This window comes from Pituophis catenifer, unplaced genomic scaffold (genome assembly GCF_029215685.1).
Source record: "Pituophis catenifer annectens isolate HBS135680 unplaced genomic scaffold, rPitCat1.0.hap2 SCAF_1, whole genome shotgun sequence".
NCBI classification, from domain to species: domain Eukaryota; kingdom Metazoa; phylum Chordata; class Lepidosauria; order Squamata; family Colubridae; genus Pituophis; species Pituophis catenifer.
This window is the reverse complement of record NW_027256881.1, coordinates 38,188,942-38,214,773: the sequence shown is the minus strand read 5'-3', so window position 1 is coordinate 38,214,773 and position 25,832 is coordinate 38,188,942. Positions and strand designations below refer to the sequence as shown.

At 34.4% G+C, this 25,832-nt stretch overlaps 1 protein-coding gene across 1 annotated transcript in view; it reads left to right on the top strand.

The window, feature by feature from the left end:
* NPHP1 (nephrocystin 1) overlaps positions 1-21,761 on the top strand; it is a 29,940-nt gene extending 8,179 nt beyond the window's left edge. Inside the window, exons 7-20 of the mRNA XM_070948000.1 lie at positions 759-856; positions 1,298-1,340; positions 2,142-2,226; positions 2,737-2,831; positions 4,496-4,624; positions 5,983-6,057; positions 8,049-8,156; positions 9,158-9,240; positions 13,634-13,710; positions 14,218-14,317; positions 15,533-15,645; positions 18,305-18,378; positions 19,437-19,481; positions 21,292-21,761. Coding sequence (XP_070804101.1) covers positions 759-856; positions 1,298-1,340; positions 2,142-2,226; positions 2,737-2,831; positions 4,496-4,624; positions 5,983-6,057; positions 8,049-8,156; positions 9,158-9,240; positions 13,634-13,710; positions 14,218-14,317; positions 15,533-15,645; positions 18,305-18,378; positions 19,437-19,481; positions 21,292-21,570 — 1,404 coding nt within the window. The 3' untranslated portion in view covers positions 21,571-21,761. The remainder of the gene's footprint in view (positions 1-758; positions 857-1,297; positions 1,341-2,141; positions 2,227-2,736; positions 2,832-4,495; positions 4,625-5,982; positions 6,058-8,048; positions 8,157-9,157; positions 9,241-13,633; positions 13,711-14,217; positions 14,318-15,532; positions 15,646-18,304; positions 18,379-19,436; positions 19,482-21,291) is intronic.
* The last annotated feature ends 4,071 nt before the right edge of the window (positions 21,762-25,832 follow it).

The window sequence follows — 25,832 nt, the reverse complement described above, 5'->3', positions numbered from 1 at the left end:
CTGATAGCATTGCACTGTATAAAAGTAAAAGTGAAATATTTTTCCATAGTCTGCAGTAAAGCCTATATTTTTATATCGAAATAAAACTAGCCTATATTTGAGTCTTACCTGTTGATTGTACATGCCTATATGGAAGAAAGACAGTGCTAGTATCTCTGCAACCAGTCCTTTTACAAACATTTTCTAAAAATTGCATGGATTGTTCCACCTATAGTAGTTATTTATACAAATATTTATAGCCTGAGCACTATTCTAAGAACCTTAGACTAGGTTAAATAAATAAACACCATCTTATCAGTTCTAAATCAACCATTATCACCACACAGTAATAGAGAGATGCAGATTTTTACAAGTGATAATAGGGTACTGCCATCTAGATGTTAATTTTTGAGCGGGCAAGTGATTCATTTACTTCTTTAGATACAAAAGGAAATAGTGATGATGAAGGTGAAAAACTTCTTTAGTTAGGTTGTCAGGCAGCAACCAGTTATCTATTCTTGATTTATCAGAGATAAATCTAAACACTCTAAACAGTTTGGAAAGTAGTGTGATGGGCTTTAGACATGTGGGGAACTTGTTAAAAGTACTTCTCCCCACTTTGTCCATTAGAAACTTCTGCTATTTATGATGGAGTATTATTTTCAATGAAGAATATAAGGCTCGTGATAGGCTATTGCTCTGCCTCATGTTGTCAGAATATCCCTTCAATTACAAAAATAAGGATGCAGTTTGGCTGATCAGCGTACTTCTTGTGACAGGCAAAAGACAAGGAAGAAGAAGAGCCAAGTGAAGAGGAAACAGATGAGGACATTGAGGTGGCAGATGAAACAGCAGGTGGAGTCGATATCCTGAAAAGGTAGACTGCAAACTTTAATGCAGACATACAGCATCATCAGTTGGTATATTATGACAACTTACTCAGTTTGTAAGTAATTTTATATGCAATGTGTAAGAAACTAAACAAAACCATCCAAAAACATAGCTTCAATCTTATTCCTAAAGTTGCCTATAATATGGGACCTACCATTAAAAAAAGAATTAGTTCTTGATTTTAAATGTATTCATGGTGGGACTTACATAAAGAGTCTTACTGAAGATCTAAATGAGTGGAATAAACCTGTATATGATTAGGTCCTCCTTCAAGGGCTCTGAGTCCAAGCTGTTAAGGCTTTGATACCATATTGAGCCTTTTGAATTGGGCCCATAAAGCAGACTGATTTGAATGCTAATTTGCTTGTCTATATATTTCCCATAAACATATGATTGTACTTTTTTCTTATGTTTGTACTGTCTGCAGAACAGACTCTCACTGGAGTGCTGTCAAAAAGGCACTCACAGAGGTAAGTTTGCATTTTGCAGAGTTACATTTATATATCAGTAATGATTTGAAGCATCACCTTTGTTTTGTCAAAAGATTTTGATTGAAGAGCAAATATCTGGTTTTATTCCTACTGTTGAATGCTCAGTGAGCAAGCTGAAAATATTTACACTGGAATAAATATTCATAGCACAATCTTTTCTTCATTTACTCAGAGTCAATTGCCACCTTAATTTCTAACATGACTTTGGAACAGTATTGCTGAACTTTCAGCAGCAGATATTTCATTAAATGTTTAAAAAAATGAAATGGGACAACTTCCTTAATTACCTGGGAAAGGGAATGAGAAGAGGATAACAAACACCTCATTCCAGGAGGTGGGGATAGGCAGTGGCAGCGATCCCCACCACCTGGAACAGGCCAAAAACAGGACATGCGGAGGCCGAAAATGGGACGTGTGGAGGCCAAAAATGAGGCGTGTGGAGGCAGTGATAGGCGGCAGCAGCGATGGGTGGTGGTGATCCCCGCAACCTGGAACAGCTGATAGGCGGTATTCCGGGAGGCCGATTCAACCGCCAATCAGCTGCTTGTGCTAAATCAGGCTGTGATGAAGCTGACCAGGCTGTTTGCTGCAAGGAGGTAAATTGCTGGGAGGCAGAGGCAGATTTTTTCCCCTTGTTTTCCTCCCCAAAAGCTAGGTGCATCTTATACTTTGGAGTGTCTTATAGTCCAAAAAATACAGTTCTTTTTTGCTAACTTTCCTTTTCTACTGACTCAGATGGGCTTTTCTTAATCAATAAAATATCTCTGTCTAAATGAACAGAATAATACCTTAGATGCCCTGACAACTATGGGAGCAGTGCCTGCTGGATTTCGACCTTCAACACTTGCACAGCTCTTGGATGAAGGTAGATTTTCTACAAAATTATTCCATTAAATCTAAATCAGATATGATGCTTCTAAGGGCAACATTAAATATTGTATAATACGGTGACATTACAAAATGGCATCACAGATTGTTGATTTTAATGCTATTTGAATTGATTTATTACCGTATTTTCTTTTAGATTTTGGAGAACAATAATGATAGAAACTGTATTAAAGAATTTTAAATGCTACCTTCCTATTAAAATAAGGTTTTTTAAAGTGTATATTTTACAATATAAACTATGAATGAAACAAAAACATTTGAAAATATGTCATTTACCTAAATGTGTTAAGTAATTGAGTAATTTGGTTCTAGACCTCAGCTTCATTGATAAAAAAACTATTATCTGTGATTCAAGCCATGTTTATTTAGTTCATAAATTAAAAAAAGCATAACTTCAGATTTGAAAATTTTAACTATCAAAGACTATGTATCCAGTAAGCATAAAAGGTGACGGGAAATTTAAATGTGTAAATCTATTTTTTTGTAGGAAATCAGTTTCAGGCATCTTCATTCCTTCAACCTGTGCTTACACCTTCCAATCTTTTTTTCCAAGATCTGGTATGGAGCCCTGAAAAAGGCAGTGTAAGTACTTGTTCTTAAAAAAGGCACATAAAGGCTAGTGTCTTCAGGATAACAGATGATGAAGAAATTGGGAGTAACGGTGCAAAAGCCTGGGAAGAATGTCATGAGGTATATAATAAAATTGTAAGACAGTACTAAAGGATTCAAGATGCTTTTACATGAATATAAAGGGAGTGAAAACAAAGAGGGAGTTCTAGTACAAGCAGGGAAATATGATGTTATTGATGTTTTGGAAACCTGGTGGAATGGAACTCATAATTTGAATGTAGTATCGGAAGGATATAATTTGTTTAAAAAAATCAGACCCAAGAAAAGGGGGACAGGTGATGGCATAAATAAAAATAATCTGTAGGGAAATTTGTGATTCCAAGAATGAATACCCTGCCATAAATGTCTGGGTGAATATTAAGGAAAAAGAAACATTGACACTGTTGTAAATGTGTACTATAGATCACCCAATTAGCCAAAGATATAGATGAAATCATCACAGATCAGATGGCCGTAATACATCTATGAAACATACAACTGTGGTAATGTGTTTCAATTACTTAACATCAATTGGAAATCCAACTCTCTGGCAAATAGGAAATTCAAGATTCTTTCAAGTGACTTGAAATGACATACAAAGGGTGGAAAAAGAAACTAAGGGATTAGTTATATTGGATTTAATACTTATTAATGTGAATGAAAAGCTTGAGGAAGTGGAAGTTATAGGAACTTGGGAGAAAGTGACCATGTGATCTTATGATTAATCATACTGCAGACAGGGAGAACTGAAGGTAGTCAGATTAGCATTCTAGAATTCAGGAAAGCTAATTTCCAGTAAGAGAATAAATATGAAGGGTTCCATGCATGAAAATCCTGAAGGGGAAACCAGTTCAGGAAGTGTTGAAATGAGATAATGAAGGCCCAAATACAAACAATATCAGATAGAAAGAAACATGGGAGATAGCCAATGAACCAATCTGCTTGCATAAAGAGCTTTCTGATAAACACAGAGAATGAGTTTAAAAAAATAAAAAAGGGCATGTAACAAAATATCAAAAAATAATTTGAATCCAAGGATGGAGTCAGGAAGACTAAGAATACTTGAAGTGAATGAAAAAATAACAAAATGGATTCTTTGGTATGTAAACTATGAATTGTAAACTGCCCAGAGTCATTTACTGAGGTGGGCAGTTATAGAAATTGAATGAATGAATGAATGAATGAATGAATGAAGGAAGGAAGGAAGGAAGGAAGGAAGGAAGGAAGGAAGCAGTCAAAGAAATAGTCTGCTGGTTGGAAAGGATGATAAGATGATGATTGGCAACAAGAAGAAGAGAGAGAGGGGAGAAGGCTGCCCCGCTTAATTCCAATTTTGCATCTGTCTTTTTTCAAAAGGAAAAAGTGGTTCAGTCTTTTAGAAGTGGCAACCAGATGGGCAACCAGATTCTTTAAACAAGCAATTTCTTCCTGAGCTCCAGTTCCCTAAGTGCTAACTGCATTAATAAAATTACTATTATATTTACAATTAGAGCCAATAGAATTGGTAAGCAAGGAGTGGCTCTATAAGAATATTCTATAAGATTATATGTACATCTTTTAAACACAATAATACAATTAGTCAACACTTCTATTTTTCCAATTATTTTAAATGTTTGGTTCTATTTTATCTGTTTCAGATTCAGCCAAGGCCGACTCGGATATCCCTAGTTATGACTTTATGGAACTGCAAAGGCATTCCTTTTCCTGGCATTAGTATACAGGTCCTCAGTAGACATATCCGACTTTGCCTTTTTGATGGCAACCAAGTAAGTTCAACATGTTTACCAGTTTTTCCCCATACACGCTGCTGTTAGAATGTTACATTGAGTAGATTTAAGTCTTTCCTTCTATTAGAGTTTTGAATGACTGATTTGACATTCTTTATACAGTTAAGTATCCATCAAGTGATTCATCTGACTACAAAAATCATTGAAAGGATCTTTCACCACATTATGTTAAATAGGATCCATACTTCTAATTCACTGAACTGATAGAGAAAGCTGATACTCTAAACGAATACTGAAAATAATTGGAGTGTCTTCTTTACTACCACTTCATTATTTTTATTTTTATTACAGATTTTAAAAAAAGGAAGATTAAAAACTATATAAAGTAAGAAAAAGAAATAAAGCAGCAAGCTAAAAGTGTAAAAAAGTAAAAAAAATAAAAATAAAGAAAAAGGATATTCTAAATAGTTTCCAAACTTCTTTACATCAGTTATAAATACAATTATAAATTTACTTCTTACTCTATTATTATAACATAGCTCTCTTCTTTCTATAATCTGTCCTGGCTAATCATCAAAACTATAAATCATAAATTATTTTTTTTCTGTTTTATGCAAAAAGTTTGCAAGGGGTTTCTAGTCAGCAATAAACACAGATGTCTTTTCTCTGATCAAAGAAGTCAATTTAGCCATCTTGGCAAGTTCCATTAACTTCAACTATTTCTCCATTGTGGATAATGCCGAGTCTTTTCCATCCTCATGTGTACAATAATCTTGCTGCTCTTATCAAATAGAAAAACAAAGTTCCATACTTTTTTCCAGTTGTTTGTTTATCAATCCCAAATTAAAGCCTTGATTTCAGTTTATTTATTATTTTATTTTATTAAATTTCTATATTAATCTTTAAAATCCTTTAAATTAGTGTATGAATCCAAAATTTTCTGGCTTTTTTACACGTCCACAAACATAAACATGATGTCCTTTCTTTTTCACATTTCCAATATAAATTTATAAATTGTAGACAGTTTCTCTGTTGATATATGCCAAGGTACATCATTTTGTAAAAGTTTTCTTTAAAATTGTAACATAATGTAAATTTTAGTCCTTTTGATCACATACTTTCCTATCGATCCATTCAGTTAAAATTTTAAGCCTAGTTTATCATACATTTTTTCACTTGTTCTTCTGTTTCAAATTTCAATGAAAGTGTATACATTTTAGCAATTACATGTTCATCATTTGAATACAAAACTGGTCTACTTTAAATCTTTCTAATAACTTTAAATAAGGGACAGCTATATCCCTTTGCCATCAGTTCTTCTCTTGATTTTATCACTTCATTGTTTTTAGATGCACTATTAATTCAGTGGTTCTTCCCCTTGCTTTATCTTATTCTAGATTTTGAGCAACATTCATACTGTAAGAGTTACATGGCAACCAAAAAACCCCAAAACATGGACCTTTTCTCCAAGAGTAAGTATGTAGTATACTATAGATGAATGTGATAAGGTGTATTTTACCTGCTCAGAGGAATAAGCAAATAATGTAGTATTGTAGTCTGTATTTTATAAATGTTCATATTACTCTCGGATGATAATCCCTCACAAATCTTTATAAAAATATTGATTAGGTTTTATTTCTGATTCAGAAGATGGAAAGCTAAATCATAAAAAAATCACAACTTTATTTCAATATCCAAGATGACTGAGCCTATTATAATATAGATTAATATATGGCATTTAATTATATCATAGCTTATATTGTTCAAACCTTACTATCCGAGATATAATTATATAAGATTTGAGATAACAGTGGTTGGTTTTTCTAATGTTTTATTCTTGAAAAATAAACAACATAGGTCAGAGTTCACAGTACTGGAAACTGAAATATTTTCTTGGTTAAATGTCTTCTTATTCCATATTTACCACTGGAAAGGAGGAGCAGGCACAATATCAAAGGGAGGGTGGTTTGATTAAGAAAAACAGCTCAGGGAGTTCCCCTTTCTCAAATGAATGTTTTTTTAAAGGAAATGTGGTTCTCCAATACAGCCCTTAGTAGAACAGATCATTAAACATTTATTTATTGATTTATTGTCTTAAACATTTTTTAAAAACCATTTATATTTCACCAAATATTATATACTTAAACAGGGTTATTTAACAATGGAATCCTAGGATTCTGTGACAGCTTGATGGGGCCCATCTTTGGGAGACTGTTTTTGTGCATCTTCAGATTACGGTAGTTTTGACTGTGGGCAACTGTGCAGTTAATGCCATGCAGTTTTATTGGCAACATTTTTGGAAAATGTTTGCCATTGCCTTCTTCCTAGGCCTGAAAAAATGACTGACCCAAAGTTTCTTACCCGAAGTTTCTTACCTAAATCTGGGATAGAACTCTATTCCAGTTTCTAGCCTGATACCTTAAAACAAACTGGCTTTCTTTATGACAAACTAAGAACAAAACAAAACAAATAAGCAAAAATCTGCTCTGAACAAGATTGGTTGTACTTAGGTTACACTGAATATCATTGTGAAGGTCTAATTGTTTCGGCATTAACCAAGTTCTATTATGATCAATCAAGGTCAAATGTTGGACTGACAAGCTGTTGTGTTTTAAATATAAGTCAAGACTTGTTTCAAATGGCATTATGGTTATCCTATAAGGTCATGAAAGCACAAATAAATTAAAATAAAATATAATTCATGTGGCAGAAGTGCCCCTCCATACAGAGATTTGACCTTATTTTAGTATTAGCAGGGATGCTTATTAAGAGGCTCAAAAGAGGACTTTTAAAACTTTAGAATTTTGACTTTAGAAATTTCCCCTTGTATTGCCATTATATCTTAGTTTTCACAAAGCCAATACATAACCTGTGACCTTGACCATCTTTTCTGAGAGATTATATCCAGAATTCTTATAAGGTGATGCTTCTGACAGAGGATGTGAGGAACTGGTTTTGAGTTATTTCTCCTTTCTTTTGATATTCTTTGTACCTTCTAAAAATCTGTTCTGAGGGGTTGAGTGTCCCTTCAAAAAAGCTGGAGAGAATGTAATGATGATAACCTTGCAAGCATTTTGGTCAAATATTTTCAGGCGAAAATATGTTACCGTTTCTTGGCATACGGCTGCATGCCTTTTTTTACTCAGATATATTAAAGAGCTTGCATATTTCAAACCTTATTTTGTTAAAAACAACAGTCCTCCCAAAATGAGAGGTTTACTTTAATATTGGCAGCGCAATTCTGAAGGGGAGCTACAAAATAGACATTTGAGGATGGGCTGCCGAAAGCCCATCCCTGAGCTGGGCAATTAGCACTAATACCTACATTACAATATGTCAAAAAATGAGTAAAGCCAGGATTTAATTTGATCATTAACTTCTTGAAATGTTTACAAGACAGATTTATACAAAAATTTTAAAATATTTAAAAGAAAAAATATCATTTTGTTTTGTTTGTTTGTAGGTCAGTGGCATTTTACCATGTATTCTTGATGGTGATTGTTTCATTAGATCCAATAATCCATCTCCAGACATTGGACTATTGTTTGAACTTGGAATCACTTACCACAATGTAAGTCCATGGAGATGACTCAGTATATGAAACTATTAGCAGACTGTGTTGGGTGGAGAAGCGAAAGGATTAGCAAGAGAAGTGTTTGGCATGATAATCCATACGAATGAAACGAGTAGATTTCAGTATTTTTAAAAATCCACTTCTTTTGGAGCTGATACGTTTTAATATGTGTTCTTTGTCATTTTTTTCATGGAATGGTCAACCAGTTTGTTTCTTAGGTGGTTTGTCTTGAGGTTAAACATATTAGACATTAATGCTTTTAACAGAATAAATAAAAATGATACAAAAAAGGTCTAGCTGCTACGTAAACAAAAATTAAGCAATGATAATGACCATCAAGATACCCTCATTACCTTCTTTGTTCTTGTTGGTCATGAAATATCAAATATTGTTCATAATGTTTTGTGAAACTACCTGATACTTTGTTATTTCTAGAATGACTAGTCACTTGGGATTGCAGTGAGGTTACAAATAGGTTTGTTTTAAGCATCACAGTCTACATTCCGTACTGGTTTGCTTCACAAAACTCACTATGCAAAAACCAAACAAACCACTTTGTGGCACAATGTGATGAATGAATAGTCTGTCTGAATATGTAGGCTTGATTGCCTTCTTAACAGTAATAGCCAGTAGTCTCCTGAGTAGTTTTTCTCTTTAGTCATGATTTGTTTGCATGGTTAACTGAATTGAATAACCAGCTGGTATTGGTATGTATGATGAGAGAAAATAAAGCCTGTCATTGATTTCTACAAACTTTCTATTTAGGGAGATTGTGAATCTAATATTCAGGATGGGCATATTTTATATCTTTTGGGGGCAAAAAGATCAGGAAATTACATTGCTATTTTTAGTGGGGTAATCTGGGAACACTTTAAGGGCTGCTAAATGGGATGGTGGTTGTAGCCATCAGCAAATAAATATAGGGCAAGTGCTGCCGATCTAAGCTTGAATTGTGCCTAATCAAGTTACCTTCTAACTTCATTCTCATTCCTTTCTAGTCAACAGGTGAGAGAGGAGAATTAAGTTGTGGCTGGGCATTTCTAAAACTTTTTGATTCAAGTGGATTTCCAATTCCTTCCAAGTAAGTTTTCTTTATGACAAGTGGAAAAAGGTGGAGCCATAATAAGAAGACAGTTTAGTTGATAAATGTTGTTGGATTTCCTTTTTGTAGTCCTGTGCCAGATGTGATTTTTTTTTTTTTTGCATCAGTTAACCCAGAAATTCCAGTATTCAGAACTGCAAATGTTACAGGTATAAATTACATGTTTATTGCTCATAGGCTGGAGGAACTGAATTGTGCTTTATTTATGTGTCCTGGAATCTCCTAACTAATATTATATACAGGGAGACTTTTGCCCAAGAATGAAGAAAATCCTCAATTGTTTCCTGCTATTAGACTCTGAAATATTTGCAGGTATGCATTTTTCCTTTAAAGAGATCAATGCAACAAATGCAATTTATGAGCAGCAAAAATCTTGGGTGTACAAAGTACATATTGATCTGAAGGACTCTGGCCATCATGCTACAGACATTATGGCAGGCTTGATAACTGTATACTCACTTCATTTTGGATGGGTTGTTACTTGAAATTAGATTTCCACTATATATTTCTTGTTAAAGAAAGCAGGTAGATTTTGCTAAGGTTTGAACCTGACTAAAAGGGGCAGGATAAGGGAAAGGTTTAGTAAAAGTTAAACAGAACTTTCAATTAGAGATACAGATAATCCTTGTTTAATGACCATTTGTTCAGTGATCATTCAATATTATAATGGTGCTGAACAAATGGCAGGTATGATCAGTTATTATGACCCGGAGTAATGGCTGTTGCTTTGTTCCATGTTCATGTGATCGAAATTTGGTGCTTGACAGTCTATCCACATTTATGACAGTGTGTGCTTCAACTCCTGCTACCTGCCTATCAGTCCCCCACACCATTTCTGCCTTTTGGCTGTCTTGCAGACTGCTACCTCTGCGGCCCCCAGTGCTTTTATCTCTTAGCCAGCTGATCCCTGTAGATTAAAAACAGATCTAGGACAGCTAGTTCCCTTATTTCTGTTTCAGTCTTTTGGGAAATGAAGTGAACAAGATGACAGAAGAATTTTGGTTGAGGTGATTTTTCAGCAAATATGTAGGCATTAGCCCAGGGGTGGGTTCTACCTACCTTTACTACCAGTTCACAATGGGATCATGTGCGCGCACTCTTTTCACTCGCACGCCTTGCTTCTGCGCATGCGCAGATCGCTTCTAATAATGTCAGGGTCAGTGGGCGGAGCCTCCCGCCGGTTTTACTACCAGTTCTATAGAACCAGTCCGAACCGGGAGCAACCCACCACTGCATTAACCTTTTATGATAGACCAAATCAGGAAACATTTGCCACAAGAAATAATAGAATTCTATTGGTATGAGTTATATTAAAAGATTCTTACACCTGACAGCATTTCTCCTTTTCCCCCTTTTATACCAAAAAAAAGTAAAGTTGGGTAATCTTGAGTTTTTTTCTCATGTTTTCCTGTTTTCCTGGTCTAAGTTCCTGTTTCCTTATAATTGCTGCTCATACTCTTCAAGGCTATTTCCGTACTTCTCTATACTAGATAGTTGAAGTTTCCCATTATTACTGTGTCTCCTGGTTGAAACATCTATAATCTAGTCCAGAAAGACATCATTCAGATTTTTTGTTGGCATAGCTCTAGTGCACTCTGTCTTGATACGAAATCAGGACAACAGATAAGTGGTTCAATCCATTGTGTTACCATCTGTCACTTCCTCTTGTTCACTGCAGAACAGGAATCCATTTCTGGCAGAGCTTAGTAATTTTCTTTAGACATTGCTGCTTATAGCAGCTGCTGTTCACCCAGAGTTCTAGAATCATCAGCAATGGGAAGTCTCTGACTTCTGTTCTGAAGGTCCACAGAAAAGTTCTACTTGGCAGCTTGGTGCTTTGTGTTATGTTCCTCCATTCTCTCCCCCCCCCCCCCAATTTTACCTTTTCTGTCTCCTGTATCTTTGTAGTATTGCCCCTATTCATATCCCTCTGCAGCTTGAGACCAGTTCCCTCCATCTCCATCATCTTCTTTAACTTTTTCCACTGAACTCTTAACCAAGTTCTATTTGCTCCTCTTTGTCACTTACTCAGTGATGTTTTATATATACAATTTTCCTTTGCCAAGAGATATGAAGATGACTGATACATCAGAATGCAGTCCTGTTTTCTTCTGACAAACCTCATTAAACCAGCTTCACTCAAATTGATCTAGTATTCTTTTACATTCAATATAATTAAAGCACACATTTACACACCCCAAAACTGACTAATTCTTCTTCATTATTTCCTTTTCCCACCCAAATATGATGAAGGTTTCTGCATTCCATGAACTCAGTCCAGGGAAATTGCCATACCAGAGATCTCTGAGCTAGGCTTGGCTATTGCAGCAAAAGACATTCTTTCTAAGGCTTGTGCTAAACAAGTGTTGCATGGTCTGGTTTTAATGTCATGTGATAGGCATGCAGCCCTTTAATAGTTTCTAAGGGTGTTAAGCTTGCTAATCTTGCAGGAAAGATGTTAAAATAATACAGTTTGAGACCATGCCAATGGAAATACATAATTTCCTTATTTTTAGGGTTTCCTGTATTATTGTTTTATACCTAATTTTTAATATTATTGGCTGCAGTCATAAATAAAACTTTCCCTTGTATTAAGCAATGTTTTTTGATATACAGGAACAATCTGTCCTATCAATTCTTCTAATAATGGAGGTCTGCCTTGAAGTCTGTAAACATTGTTGTTAATTTTTATTACATTCTTCAGTTTAGACATCTCTAAATTACATTCCTATGCTACAGAGATTACATTTTCCCATTACTGGGAAAGGAAATTCTGTGTTCTATGATCTTGCTTCCAGGTAGCACACAATAGAAGTTATATATTTTGATTATATATTTTGGTATGAAAAAGCCTATATTACAATGAAACATTTTGGATTATTTTATTTTTATATATTTAGTTGGTATGGCCTTCTCTGAGAGAAAGAACAGTATGCAGATAAATATATTTGTTGTATGCCATATTGATACTTTCTAGGAAAATGAGATGGTCATTTTATAGTCTAAAAGTAATGTTTGCAATGTGGTCCCTTGACAAAGAACTTATTAGTCGCATTTATTAGTCGCATTTTTATGCCGCCCAACTCTCGAGGAAAAGTGACTAGGAGAAGGTGAAGTTAACAACCAAATTTCAGTTTGTGGCTCCTCTCAAATCCAGAAACAGGCTTCAAGAATACTAGAAAACAATTTCATTGCCATTTACCATCAAGTCTGGAGCACTAATATAACAACAGCAATTTTTTTAGCTGACATAATTCACAGTCATCATTATTAGATTGGCATTTATACATTAAATGTATCAATGTTTAATTTATTTTAAATAGTGACTTTTAAAAAAATTATTAAAAAGGCTTTTTAAACTTAATCAATTTATAATATTTATCAAAAAATAGGATGAAATAAGATAAAAATAGATAATTCACTACTGAGGTTACTTGATTACCTAGCACAAGTTTTCCTGAATTAGGAAGCTAATAAAAGAAGAGCTTTCTTTTATACCCTATTTATAAAATCAAAGCTACACGTTTCCTTTGTCACAACCAACCTGATATTTTCATACCTAGTTTTTTTTAAATCCATGGATGTTTTATAAAAAAGAAGATAATAAGATTAGTTATTTCTGTTCAAAGAGCACATAAATAAATAGACTAGAATAGAATTTAAAAAACAGAAATAAATTTAGTTCAAGAGAGCTTTGCCTTAAATGTCACTCATAAATGCACCTAGGGTGTATATATGACATCAGAGATACCTTTCAAGATTCAACTGGTGATTCAGGGCATGATTTAGAGAACTGTGCAGGTATTGCATGCCGAGTAAAAACGTCAGTGTAAAAATTACTTTGGAAATGAAAAAGTGGCTTAAATCCACCTTTTTGAGTTCAATGTGACTGTGACAGGCTTTAAAAATGAAATATTACACTTGAGTAGAGCCTTTCCTAAACAGAGAAGAGAATGGGATACAGAGGCATGGGAGATTTCTGAAAATCAAGTTCAGATAGCTTTTGTGAGTGAGAGCACTACCTAGATTTTAGGAATCTCCTTTTTCTCTCATAGTCCCAAGGAAGCTCTGGTCTGCCAAGGGAAGGATGCAATGAGGTTATTGTTTAATTTTGCATGTGATACAGCATATCCGGAAGAGAATATTATATGGATACATAAAAGAGATTTTAAAAATTAAAAACCTTTGCTATGGTTAGGGTAATTGTGTTTATGGAATATTCAAGTATATGCCAACATAATTCATTAAGTCTTCCTAGTGCAAGAAAAAAAACCATCATTTCCCCCCCGTGTAATTTCAATCCTACGCTAATTCAGAAGAAATGTAAGTTACAGAAGTATTACTTAATATTTAATATTTAAATGTTTTGCAGAACATATGAGCTGTTTTTGAATGGTGGGACTCCATACGAAAAAAGGGTAGAAGTGGACCCATCAATTTCAAGGAGAGGTATAATTTATTTTATAACAAAATAAAAAAGCAAATGAAAGGTCTCAGTTTACACAGTAAGAAATCCTATTGTTTTATTGTTATCTTTGGAAACATTAAATGTGACAGTAAGCATGTACAAAACTCTCTGCCAGTTGTACATAGCTTAACAGCAAGAAATATTGGTGATAAAAAAATAAAATTATTATTGAAATAAATAGAATCACTTGTAAAGAGTCAATGAAAATACAAAGTTATGTCAAGCAGCAAAAACCACAAAGAAAAGAATGATTTAAAGTTATTTCTTGAAAGAGAATAGCATTATGATATGTTTGTGAGGGTATTCTATCTATAAACATAAAAGGAGCTGAAACAGGTGACTAGAATAATTTAAAAAACAATACAGGCCTGAAGATAATGAAATCAGAATGAAATACGTTACTAAGTTGAGAAATTGCTGAAAACAGGGAAAAGAACCTATTTATTGGTCAGTATGATTGACTGTATGTATTATTTCTTTTACTAAAGCCAGCAGCAATGTTTTTCAACATATGATAACACTGAGGAAGCAGCCACAACTTCTAGTTAAACTGAGGTCTATTAGCACAAGATCGAAAGGCATACTGAAGTAAGTGAGCACTAGTTATTTTGTGTCTCACCTTTTACTGTGCAAATAGATATCTATGTTATGCCTACAATATCACACCTTCAAAATCAGTTTTGGGATTTTTTTCAGATCATGTTGAAAGTCTCATAACTTGAAATAAAGCTCTACAATGAATGTAATTGTCTCTATTACATATAAAATACTAAATGTATTTTGTCATCAAATGTCAACTGTCTCAAAGTTACTAAATGTACAAAAGCAATTAAAATGTGCAAATTAAACAATTAAAATATTCAAAGGTGATTCATGAGTGTAGTATCACTCTCTGTTTCTTAAAGTAGCCTGTTTTTTCCTAGCTTCTGCTAACTCTGAAAAATGGTGCTGTTGTTTTAATAGTTGTACTAACTTTTAGTAGTGGGGATATCTTAAAGCAATATCAGCTATTTATGTTCCTTTAAGGAATAACAGAAAAGGGTTATGTTTTCACTAAGTATTAAATACTTCTTCCAAATTTCTTCCAAAGTGTGTACAGCCCTAATAAATGATGCCATCAAACAATAATGGAAAAAGAATGAAGTATCTCAAATTGTGAACCAGAAGAAAAAATAGAGGAAGCTACCATGATAAAATTAGGCCAAATTAGTATAATACAGAAAAAGCAAGTGTTTAATTAATCAATTTAATTGAATAATTAAAATATTTTAATAAAAAGTGTCCTTAGTAAATAGATTTGCATATTTACAGTTTTAAGCAAATATGTACAAGAACAAAATTCTTAGATTAGATGATATATGTCACTCTGAGGGAGATGAGTGGTCTCTAAATATGTCAAATAAAATAAAATATGGAAATCTAATTTCTTTTAATAAACAATATTAGTCTGATGAGGTTTGATGACAACTTTTCTCATGCACAAGAAATTAAACATCTTGAAAGAAATGTTAATGTTACCTACCTTATTGGGAGCAGAATGCTTATATTTTTCAAAAAGTAATTTAGAAAAAAGTATTATATTATAGTTAGATCTTGATTAATAGAACTGCTTAATCTATAAATTAAAAGGGCTTTTTAAAAGTTGAATTTGTTGTTTTTATGTTTAATGCCAAAATTACTAAATGATTGCCATAGCAATAATTCAGATCTGGTCAGAAAAAAATGTTTATATTATGATATGCCCAAATGTCACAAGATTATACCTGAAATGAATGTTGCATTTTTTCCCATTTTTTAAACCAGCCTATTACCAGAAGTATTAATTGGCAGCATGTGCTATATGCATCTCATATTGTTTTATCGTCAGATCCTTGGCGATGTACTCCTGAAAGACAGACCAAATGTGCAACATGCAGGTAAGAGTTGCAGCTTTGAAGAGCAGAAAATACAGCAAATATTTTCAGTACTCGGGCTTGGATTGGAGTTACTTCCATGTTAAAAAGATGTCCCAGTGATATTTCATGCAGTCTCATAAAACATGTTTCTTTTGCTTTCAGTTGGTTAGGGTCCTTTATTTTTAATGTTGTAACTGTAATGTTATACAGTTGTGACTGTAATAGTACCTCAGCTAGGTATTTACCAAATATATTGTGTTTGTTGAATACTATGTTTGGTTCTATGCATAATACAGATTGTGGCTGGATTGCTTGAAGTGGGTCTTGGCCTCTGGCTGAACTGAAGCCCAGAACTTTTAAATTGTTCTGGGTTTCCTTTGAAAAATACTGGGGTGATGGTGGTGTCATGTGTGGGTGTTGTGTCTCATTTCCACTTTTTCCTCTGCATGACCTGTGCAGCAACTCACCTGCTTGATCTGCCCAATGCCTTGCCACTCTGCTAAAATTCAAGCACAACATACCTGGCTGGCTCCTCCATCCCATCTCATTCTTTTTAGCATCTTTGTTCCTTGTAGCTGCTATGGATGATGTTGCATTTTCCCCAGAGTCTCCCATCCCAGAGCACATTTTTTTCTAGAACATGACTGTTTGGAGTCTGTGCTGAACCCAAACATGTATTTCAAGTCGGTGCCTGGACCAAATATGCATCTTACAGTCTAGATGAGGACCACCCAATAATTATGGTGTTCTGTCCGGAAATATCTTTTCCTTCTTTTTTTTTTTCTGTTTGAAATCCATTTTTGGTATGATAATGATAATGTAAAATGAAATGAATTTATTTTTCTTGAATATATATTTTTTTTAAATGGCCGTATTAAGGTAAGTGTAGTTAGAAATACTGAGACCAAAAAAAATAATACCCACCCTTCTTCTAAACTGTATAACTTGTCTTTCTTGCCCACGGATTCAGCATTTATTATGCAAGGTGCCATTTTTGGCAGGGGAGGGATTTGTTTTTGCAAGTTGAGAGTTTCTTTTAATTCTATAGCAACTCTTTCATCATCTTTTCTTTCACAGAACTACAGGTATGAAATATTGCATATGTCAGTATTGTTCTTATTTTACCAGTTGCTGTTATTTTGGTGAACAAACTTGGGATATATTGCAATAAAGTCAACTATAATGTACCACCAATTCTTTACATAGGGTCAGCATTTGAATGATGGGGTGGGTTCTTTTGCTTAATGCAGGGGAGTCAAACTCTTGGCCCATGGTCTGGATGCATCACAGACAGGCCACACCCACCCTGGTTCCGCAAAGGCAAAAAACGTGATATGTCACGTAATGTCACATGACGCAATCAAGTTTAACAGCTGTGGGCTTAATGGGAGGATGGGATGCATTAACACCTTGTGAGGAAGAAAAACTATGACCAATATTGCATTTTACAGCTAATTCTGGAAAATTAATTAAATCCATTAATAGGTAGGGATTTAATCCCATGTTTTATTGTTTTTGCTTAGAATAAAATTTCTGATTTTAACTTCAAAATGCACTTTTTTATGTCACCTAAAGTTGCATAAAGTTACTCTAGAACAGGGGTGTCAAACTGATGGCCTGCGGGCTGGATACGTCACACTCAGGCCACACCCACCCCAGCTCTCTGAAGGGGAAAAACATCACGAAACATCACATGACAGCAATGTGACGTGGTGAGTTTGACACCCATGCCATAGAACCAACAAATTACAGCCAGTGACTGCAGTTTATGAATAGAAATCACTCATTCAATTTACCTGCTTAGCCTAGTAAGAATTGTCAATATTTGCTGTTTTGTTTTTTATATTAGGAGTGGGTGACTTTCTCTTTTTGTTCTCGGGTGTCTTGTATATAGTAAGTCTTCAGTTATGGGTCAATCCTATCTAATTTCCATCCATCTGTTATTAATTTTTTAGATAATATTTCCCAACATACTCAGTTTTATGCAGCTTTTTAAAAAATATCAGTAATTTTATAAGTAACTGTGTTAATAAAATATAAGTTACAAATGCTTGGATATATTTTTTAAATTAAGAATTATTTGAAAAAGTGCAGATGCTAAAGGATAATGGTTTTCCTATTAATCAAGAACTATAAATAAGATTATTCAAATGAAATTCATTCATTCTGTAGATCAATAGAATTAGGCAGCCCACTTAGTGACATACTAGTAGTCTTTGGTTTATGTCCATTTGTTCAGCAACTGTTCAAAATTATGGTGGCACTGAAAAAAATGGGTATACAATTGGTCCTGAAGTTCAAGCTCTCATAGCACTCTTGTGGTCATGTGATCACAATGCAGATGTTTGTATGTCCATTATATAATTGCAGGGAGCTACAAATGATTATAACCTTCCCACAAGCAAAGTCAATGGGGAAGCTAAGCAGGGAAGGTTACAAGTTGCTCTGGTAAGTTGTTCCCCCTTACAGCATATGTTTCCACCTGTGTGTAGCCTCTGCTGACCCTCCCAGGCCCTCCCTGGTCTTCCTCAGTGCACGTATAGCCTGTGCTGGGTTTGCAAGGACTGCTTGTATAAGGATAATGGTTATAGTTTTCTTTAAATTTCTTCTGTCATATGTGCAGTAAAATGTCACTGAAACAGCCATATGAATATGTTATATGTTTTGATTCCCCTTGCAGATTTGATCAGCAATCCAATTTTGGCAACTTTTCCTAAACTCATGGAACAGCCTGATATTATGGATGCACTTAGGGTGGGTAAAATGCTAAACCTGAAAATAGAATTCAGATTAAATGTATCATTCAACATGACAGGTTTCAGTTCCTTTACATATTTCTATCAACAGTTCTTCTAAGACACAACTCCTATGGTATTAAACTTCAAGAAAGATTATAGAAGTAAAGTATATAGAAGTTGAAGGAAAATGCCCGAAGAATTTAGAAAGGTTGTCTTAAGAGGGGCTGGAATTCAACAATAGGGTATGGCTTGTTCAAATGAAAGCTCTGAAACTTTTAAATTTTGAGTATTTCATTATAGCAGGAATGATTTCTGATAACTTCTCAATGATGTAAATTGAATATGAATATAAATATTGTTTCCAGTGAGAAAAACCTGGAAAAATACATCTGCCTAGCTGGAGTAAAAGTAGATTAAGAGGGTGTATTTTGATAGCGTTCCAATATTGGAAAGAGTATTCTAGATGCGAAAACAATAATTTAATTATTTATTTATATGCTGTCCAATTCTCAGTGATTCAGTTACATTCAAAATGGTACACTTATAGATGAAAAGAAATGCAGTCTACGAAGATTACCATTAAAATAGAAATTGATTTTTTAAATTTTTTTTGAAGAGTTCTGTAATGCAGTTTTTCAGGAGAGATAGAAGGACTGGTATAACAGAAGTATGGATATAACAGAAGTATGTAACAGATATTTCTCATTGATGGAATTTTGTTGATAAGAACTATAGATCTCTCTATTTTTTAAAAAGGAAAATATCAGTGGATTAGAATTCAAAAAACAGTTTTGAATAATAATTTGAGGAACTATACTCACCTCATATCTGTTATAGTAAATCAGAAAGTAGGGCCTTTTCTTTCTTTGAACTTTTCAGAAGGTTTTTGAATAGCATGTTTCTTTCAGGATTTGAAACTCCTGTGATAACCCCCAACTTTTTGTTGGTGTAATGCAAAAAACAACAAGCCACAAAGAATTACATATCCACAGTCCTTTTAATTCCTCTGTATTGATATACAAACACTGAAAATTTGACAACTGTCTATAAAATTTTGAAATTTATTATTTTTAGAGTTCCTGGGCAGAGAAAGAAAGTACACTGAAGAGATCAGAAAAGGTAAGCTTTTTCAATAGGAAGCCAATATTTTAAAGATATAATGAAATTGTGATCCTACATCTTTTTGGGTTAGGGTTAGGGTTTAGTTTTTCAATTTTTTGAATTTGAAATTTGATTTAATGTTTTGAGAGAATTGAAGCAGAAAGAATATAAGTAAGAAAAATATTGAGTATGTGAAAGACAGGAAATAAAATATGGATTATTATTCCTGTTGGACTTTGAATTGAACATGTTTGGTTAGCACAATATTAATCACTGACAAAATTATAAACAGTAACAGTACATTAGATCAACACTGAAAGTTATAAATCAGAATAATAAAATGTGGGTTTTCTATAGATAAGAAAACCCACATTTCAGATCCAAGAATCATTTCCAATTAGAATTAAATTCTGCATCAGATTTACTTTTTATGTAAGAAACTAATCTGGACTTCAAAGCAAATTTCCACAATTTAATTAGCCCTTTTTCCAAAGAGTAAGTCAAAGGTCTTTTGCATATAAAAAGCATATAAATTTCTTTTAACTATTTGCGTATACAATACTAATTCTGTGTATTTTAAAGGAACATACGGTTTAGTGAAATATAATAAGAACATCTCAGCTTACAATTGAATTATGACTATCTTTTAATTTGTTTCTTACAATTGTGATTTTCCATATTGTTCAGTTTTACAACACAGCAATAACATAAAAAGAGATCCAGACTCTTGGGTACATTTCTAGCATTTTCTAGAAAAATAATTTCAGATAGTCCTTGACCATTTATTTAAACACTTCTCAAAGTTACTTAAAAAGTGTAAAAGTGATCTAGGACCTATCCCTGAAGTTATGACTGTTGCACAATCTCTGCAGTCACGAGATCGCAATTCAGGCACTTGGCAACTAGCTTGCATTTATGACCAATTGCAACATCCTATGGCCCCATGATTGCAATTTGTGATCTTCCCAGCTAGTTTACAACAAACATCATCCATTGGGAAAGTCAGCTTTGCTTAACAACTGTGTGATTTCTTCAATGATTGCAGTAAAAATGGTTTTAAACTCAGGTTTGGTCACATTCTGACTCGCTTAACAACCGCATCTCTTAGTGACTAAAATTCTGGTCCCAGTTGTTGTCATAAGTTAAGGACTATTTGCATTCATTTTAGCAATTAAGAGTTGAATAATATCGAACAGTAGAATGTATCAATTCTAAGTATAATGTTCCAAGTAAATTTAATATTTAGTATTTATTGATCCAATAACCTGACACAAAACATATTGTTTATAACATCAGCAATGTTATAAAGTGTTTCTATGCTGAACAATTATAAGAACAATATCAACATCAAATAATTTCTATGTGTGCTTTTGTGTAATTAGTTTAATTCACAATATTCTATTATCTTGGTGAGTTGAATGGTTGAAGTGAGTTGAATGGTTGAAGTTGAAGTTGTTGTAATGTCAGTAAAAATGAAGGAGGAGAAAAAGGTTATTCTTGTCTTATTGTAATCTAATTTACTACATTTAGTAAATTAATTCATTCCTATTCACATTTCAAAAACTGGGTCATTAATGATAATTTATCTTTCCTTTGTCATTTGTTAGCACTAGCCAGTTTTTATAGGTGTAAACTTGAAAAAAGTACAAGGCCTGTTTTCCATTGAGTTTTCAAACATTTATGTAATATATAATATAAAAATGGGTAATTTCTAATGCAGTATCATCAGATAAAGAATGATGATTTTAATGCAAAAAAGATAAAGTTTTAGGGTGCCATTGGGGAACAGTACATTTTAAATATTCTGCTTCCTCTTCCTCCTAATTAGAGAGATGGTGAATTTCTGAAATCAGTGTTTATCTTGGTGTACCATGACACCGTCTATCCACTTCTTCAGTCTGTGTCACTCCCAGAATACAAGTGGGCAGAAGAAGAATCTGAAGGCACTCGCTGGCGAATAATAGCTGAATTCCTGAAGAAAAACCGAGAAAGAGGGGGCAGTCTATCTTCTCTACTATCATTGGAAAGCCCTCACAAAGCTTTCGATGTCATGGAAACTGCATATGACTTTTTAGGAGAGGCTAGAAAAAATAGTCCTCTAATATGAAAGACATTTGTGGCTATTCATCTACCAATTGCCAAGCCAACACAAACTAATTAAATAGAACTGATAATGTGTTCCAAAATGTTGTATTTTTATCATTTGATTAAAACTTTTATACCAAATTCATAAATGCAATGTATTGATAAACTTTTTTTAAAAAAATAACTATCATGTTGGTTATTGATTTGTATATTTATGACGGAAGTAAATGCATCCTAAAGATTAATCGTGTTTTTATCTTTTTTCATGGAGTCATTTTCCTGTTTCCTTTATATTTCTTTACATTAACCAAATTTCATTTGATGAATGTTGGTATCTAAACAACTAACTAACATTGAATATGAGACAAATGAGTAATGTCAGAAATTATAATAAATCTTAAGAATCACTTTAAATAAATATCAAAATTGAATCTGATATCTGATAATTGAAATAAATATCAGAATTGAATTGAACAGACATTGCTTTGAACATATATGAACTGAACATGTCTATAACATAAATGTTTATGATGATTAGTAAATGGATTTAATTGAACATTATGTTTAATCACTGGCAAAGTCTGAAAAATGCAAGAGTGCGACAATTTATTAATATCATTGTTGTGGAATGTTAAGAATAGGTAGGAATGTCTCTATTGTAAAAGAAATGTCAGTTTATCCTAAAGTTTGAATTATTTAGGTATGCATGCCAGATTCAAAGCTTTGTCAGATCCATATTGTGCTGATATCCTGAATAATGAGCCAAAGGTAATTTGTTCCATTTTTGCCAACATGTGACCGAAAGTTCTCTTGGGATTTGGTTAAAAGATCTACAGTTCCACAATTTACACAGAAAGTTCTAACTTAGCGACTGCTTCATATAGTGACCATTACAGTAGTAATGAAAAAGTAACTTTGCGGCCAATTCTTGTATTTTTGACCTTCATATATATGTAAAGCAAAGGAAAACTGAAGTAAGATCATATAGTGACTGTTTTGTTTAATGACCAATTTGCCATCCCAATTGTGGCTGGTAAATGAGAACTACCTGTATTCCCATTGCTTTTTGCTTGGTAGGATAGAAGTAGACTTGACTGAGATCTATGTTGCTAAGTTAGTACTTCAGTGGGGCTTATCAACATCTTTTGTTTTTTTATTGTTGCCAGGCAATATTCTCCAGAATGATAAGCAAAGATACTGGTGTAGCCTTTTGAGAATGGAATGAGACTAGTTTGCAGTGTGGGCCACCTCACAAAGTCTCCCACATGGTGTGGAATTCAACTTTTCACAAATGGAAGTTCAGTGTGCATAGGGCTTTCTTCTTGTTTTTGCTTGAAGGCTTGCAAGCATTTTTGAAAGCTGTGTCAGAATTTGAAAGACCCAATGGAATACATCTTGAAGCACATCTTGAAGGTTTAGAGCAGCAGTCCCCAATCTTTCTGGCTGGGCAGCCGGGCAGGGGGTGGGATGGTGGAAGAGAGGAATGGAACTGTGCAGGGGCAGGCGTGAGCATGCCCAGCTCCATTTATGCAAGTGATGCTGCAAGTGTAAGTGTCTGCCACTTGTGGAGTCCAGTTCTGAATAGGATGCTGCCTGGTAGTGGGCCGCGGCCCAGGGGTTGGGGACCCTTGGTTTGAAGGAGAGAGGGGAAATGGCTTCATTTTCATTATCTACCTATATAAACTACTTCTTTCAGAAACTCACCTTTGGATTTTGCCCTGAACTCCAGGTACAGATCTCACAAAATTAAATGATAATTGCCTTTCTTAATTTGCATTATGATCCCAAAGCAGAAATATAGCTGTAGAGAAGAAACTGGTTCAACAAGACTAGCTAGAAGTACTCATATTTTTGGATGTGTTCCCAATCAATTAACAGCAAGACAATGGAATCAGTTCAATCAAACATGTTGGTGCTGCACTTAAAATAGTTAGAAAATAGGTTGCTGTTAAATTAATAGGCTTACATTCCTTGCCTCGAACTACAAAGTTAAAATATGTGTATAATCAAACATACTTTAGGCTAAGCACTTTACTGTGTATATGTCTTCCTCTCAGACCAGGAACATGTAGAAAATGAGTATATTTTTTCTCTGTATGGGTGTGTCTGTATATATTTATCCAAGGGAAGCATAATTTCTAATGTGCTAATGCAAAACATCCATTCTGGGTGTATCTTTGTATACGGAAATTCAGAGGCTTGTAAACAGTTACAGCAAAGTAGTACAAAGAGCCTGTAGTACAGTGGACTAAAGCACTGTTATTAACATCTGCTGCTTGCAATTACTGCAAGTTCAAATCTCACCAGGCTCAAGGTTGACTCAGCCTTCCATCCTTTCAAAGGTAGGTGAAATGAGGACCCAGATTGTGGGGGCAATAAGATGACTTTGTATAAATATACAAAAGTATGAAGGCTATTGCTTAATGCATTGTAAGCCGCCCTGAGTCTCCGGAGAAGGGCGGCATATAAATTAAAGCAAAAAAAAAAAGTAGATTTATAGAATGTTTACATCTGATGAGTAAAAATGAAGCACATCTCATTTTATTTCAAATGTTTATACTATTCTCAAAAATATAGAAGAATGGTACCTGAACTAATGTGCTCCAGCCAATAAACCAAACCTCATAGCAATCCTTGTTTAGTATGTAGTTACTAGGCTTTCACTATGAACTATCCCAAGGAGAAAATGCTCAGCAACATGAAAGAATGTGCTGAAACAAAATAACATAAACTGTTTAACTTCTTGGCATGAGGTTCAATTTCATTTGCACTAGAGTTAAAAACATGCTTTTGATCAGCAATGTGAGGACAGTAACTAGGGGGGAAAACAACCAAGTCTCTATTACCAAAATACTGTACTATGGTTCAGTAACCAGTTCAGTGATTATTTACCCATCCTTTGGGAAAGATTGTACAAGTGAAATTGTATGTTTCATGGTTCTTATACAATGCATTCCTGTGCCCACTTGGTTGCATCTTCTTACTTTGCATTAGTTGAAGGATTGGAGAAAGATGCTCAAATGCAGTACAAATTAATTTCCCTGTTACTTCCTGCTCCCCATTAAAAAGAAAGGCCATGTAAGTGCCAAAGACAGATTGCATTCTTTAGAACGATGAATACATGAATTCAAAGCTAGTGCTGACAATCAGTTCCTGAAGCCATATGATTGTTCCTCAAGAATATACCCCATGTATTGATTTCTGAACAAAACAACAAAATAGGCATCAATTCCACAGCAGGTTTTAGATTCTTCCTTTTTCTGCCTGTTCTCTATTGCTGTTCTCTATTGCTACCCCTCCCTGTTGGCTTCTAGCAGTACTTGTAAGTAGTTCTTAAGCAGCAAAACCTTCCAAAATAAGCAGTTAAAAAAAAAACACCTTGATTTTTAATCCTTTCTGCTGTAGGAGTGGTCACATAGCCCAACTAATTCAGAGGTTTAAGAGAGGAAGACAAGAATACAGGTAAGAAAGCAATAGCTCGATTTTATTCAGCACTGGCTAGATTGCACTTGTATGCTGTGTATAGCTCTCCGTACTGTATTTCAAAAGAGGTGTGGAGATGTTAGAGGGAGTCAGAGAGAAGAGCTGTAGGATGAGATGAGGACCTGCAAGCATCTTCTATGAGCTGAGGATATTTAGGGTGCAAAACGGTGGGTTTCTACTGGTTCGCCCCAGTTTGGGGGAACCGGTAGTCACGATGGTGGGAGGCTCCGCCCACTCTCCTAGACGTCATCATGGAAGCTCTGCGCATGTGCAGAAGGTTCTGTACATGCACAGAGGTGCTGCGCACGAACGAAGTGAGCGCACGCGTGTGCTCCTGATTCCAAACTGGTAGTGAAGGTAAGTGGAACCCACTACTGGTGCAAAACTAAAGTGTAAGGGAAAACAAAAAAGTTCTTCTCTTTTGAAGCAGCGGGACACAAGTAGGGGGAAATCAAGAAAAAATTGAGCTCAATATTAGGAGTAACTTCCTAAAATTAAAAACACAACTTGTTCTATTGGAGATTTTAAAACAGGCTCAGCTGAAAAGTCCGTTTTTGGGGGATGACTTACCAAATTCCTCCATTGGACTAGCTAGAACAATGTTTCTCAACCTTGGAAACTGCTGGTTGGGGAACCCTGGGAATTGATGTCTTGAATTGAATTTTAAAGGTGCCAAGATTGAGAGACACCGGACTAGAGGATATGTCAGATTTCTTGCATTATTATTCTTAGAGGCAGACTTGTTGATTCAGAATGCAGATAGATAGCAAGAAACTTGCCAGTTGCAATGCTTAGGAATGG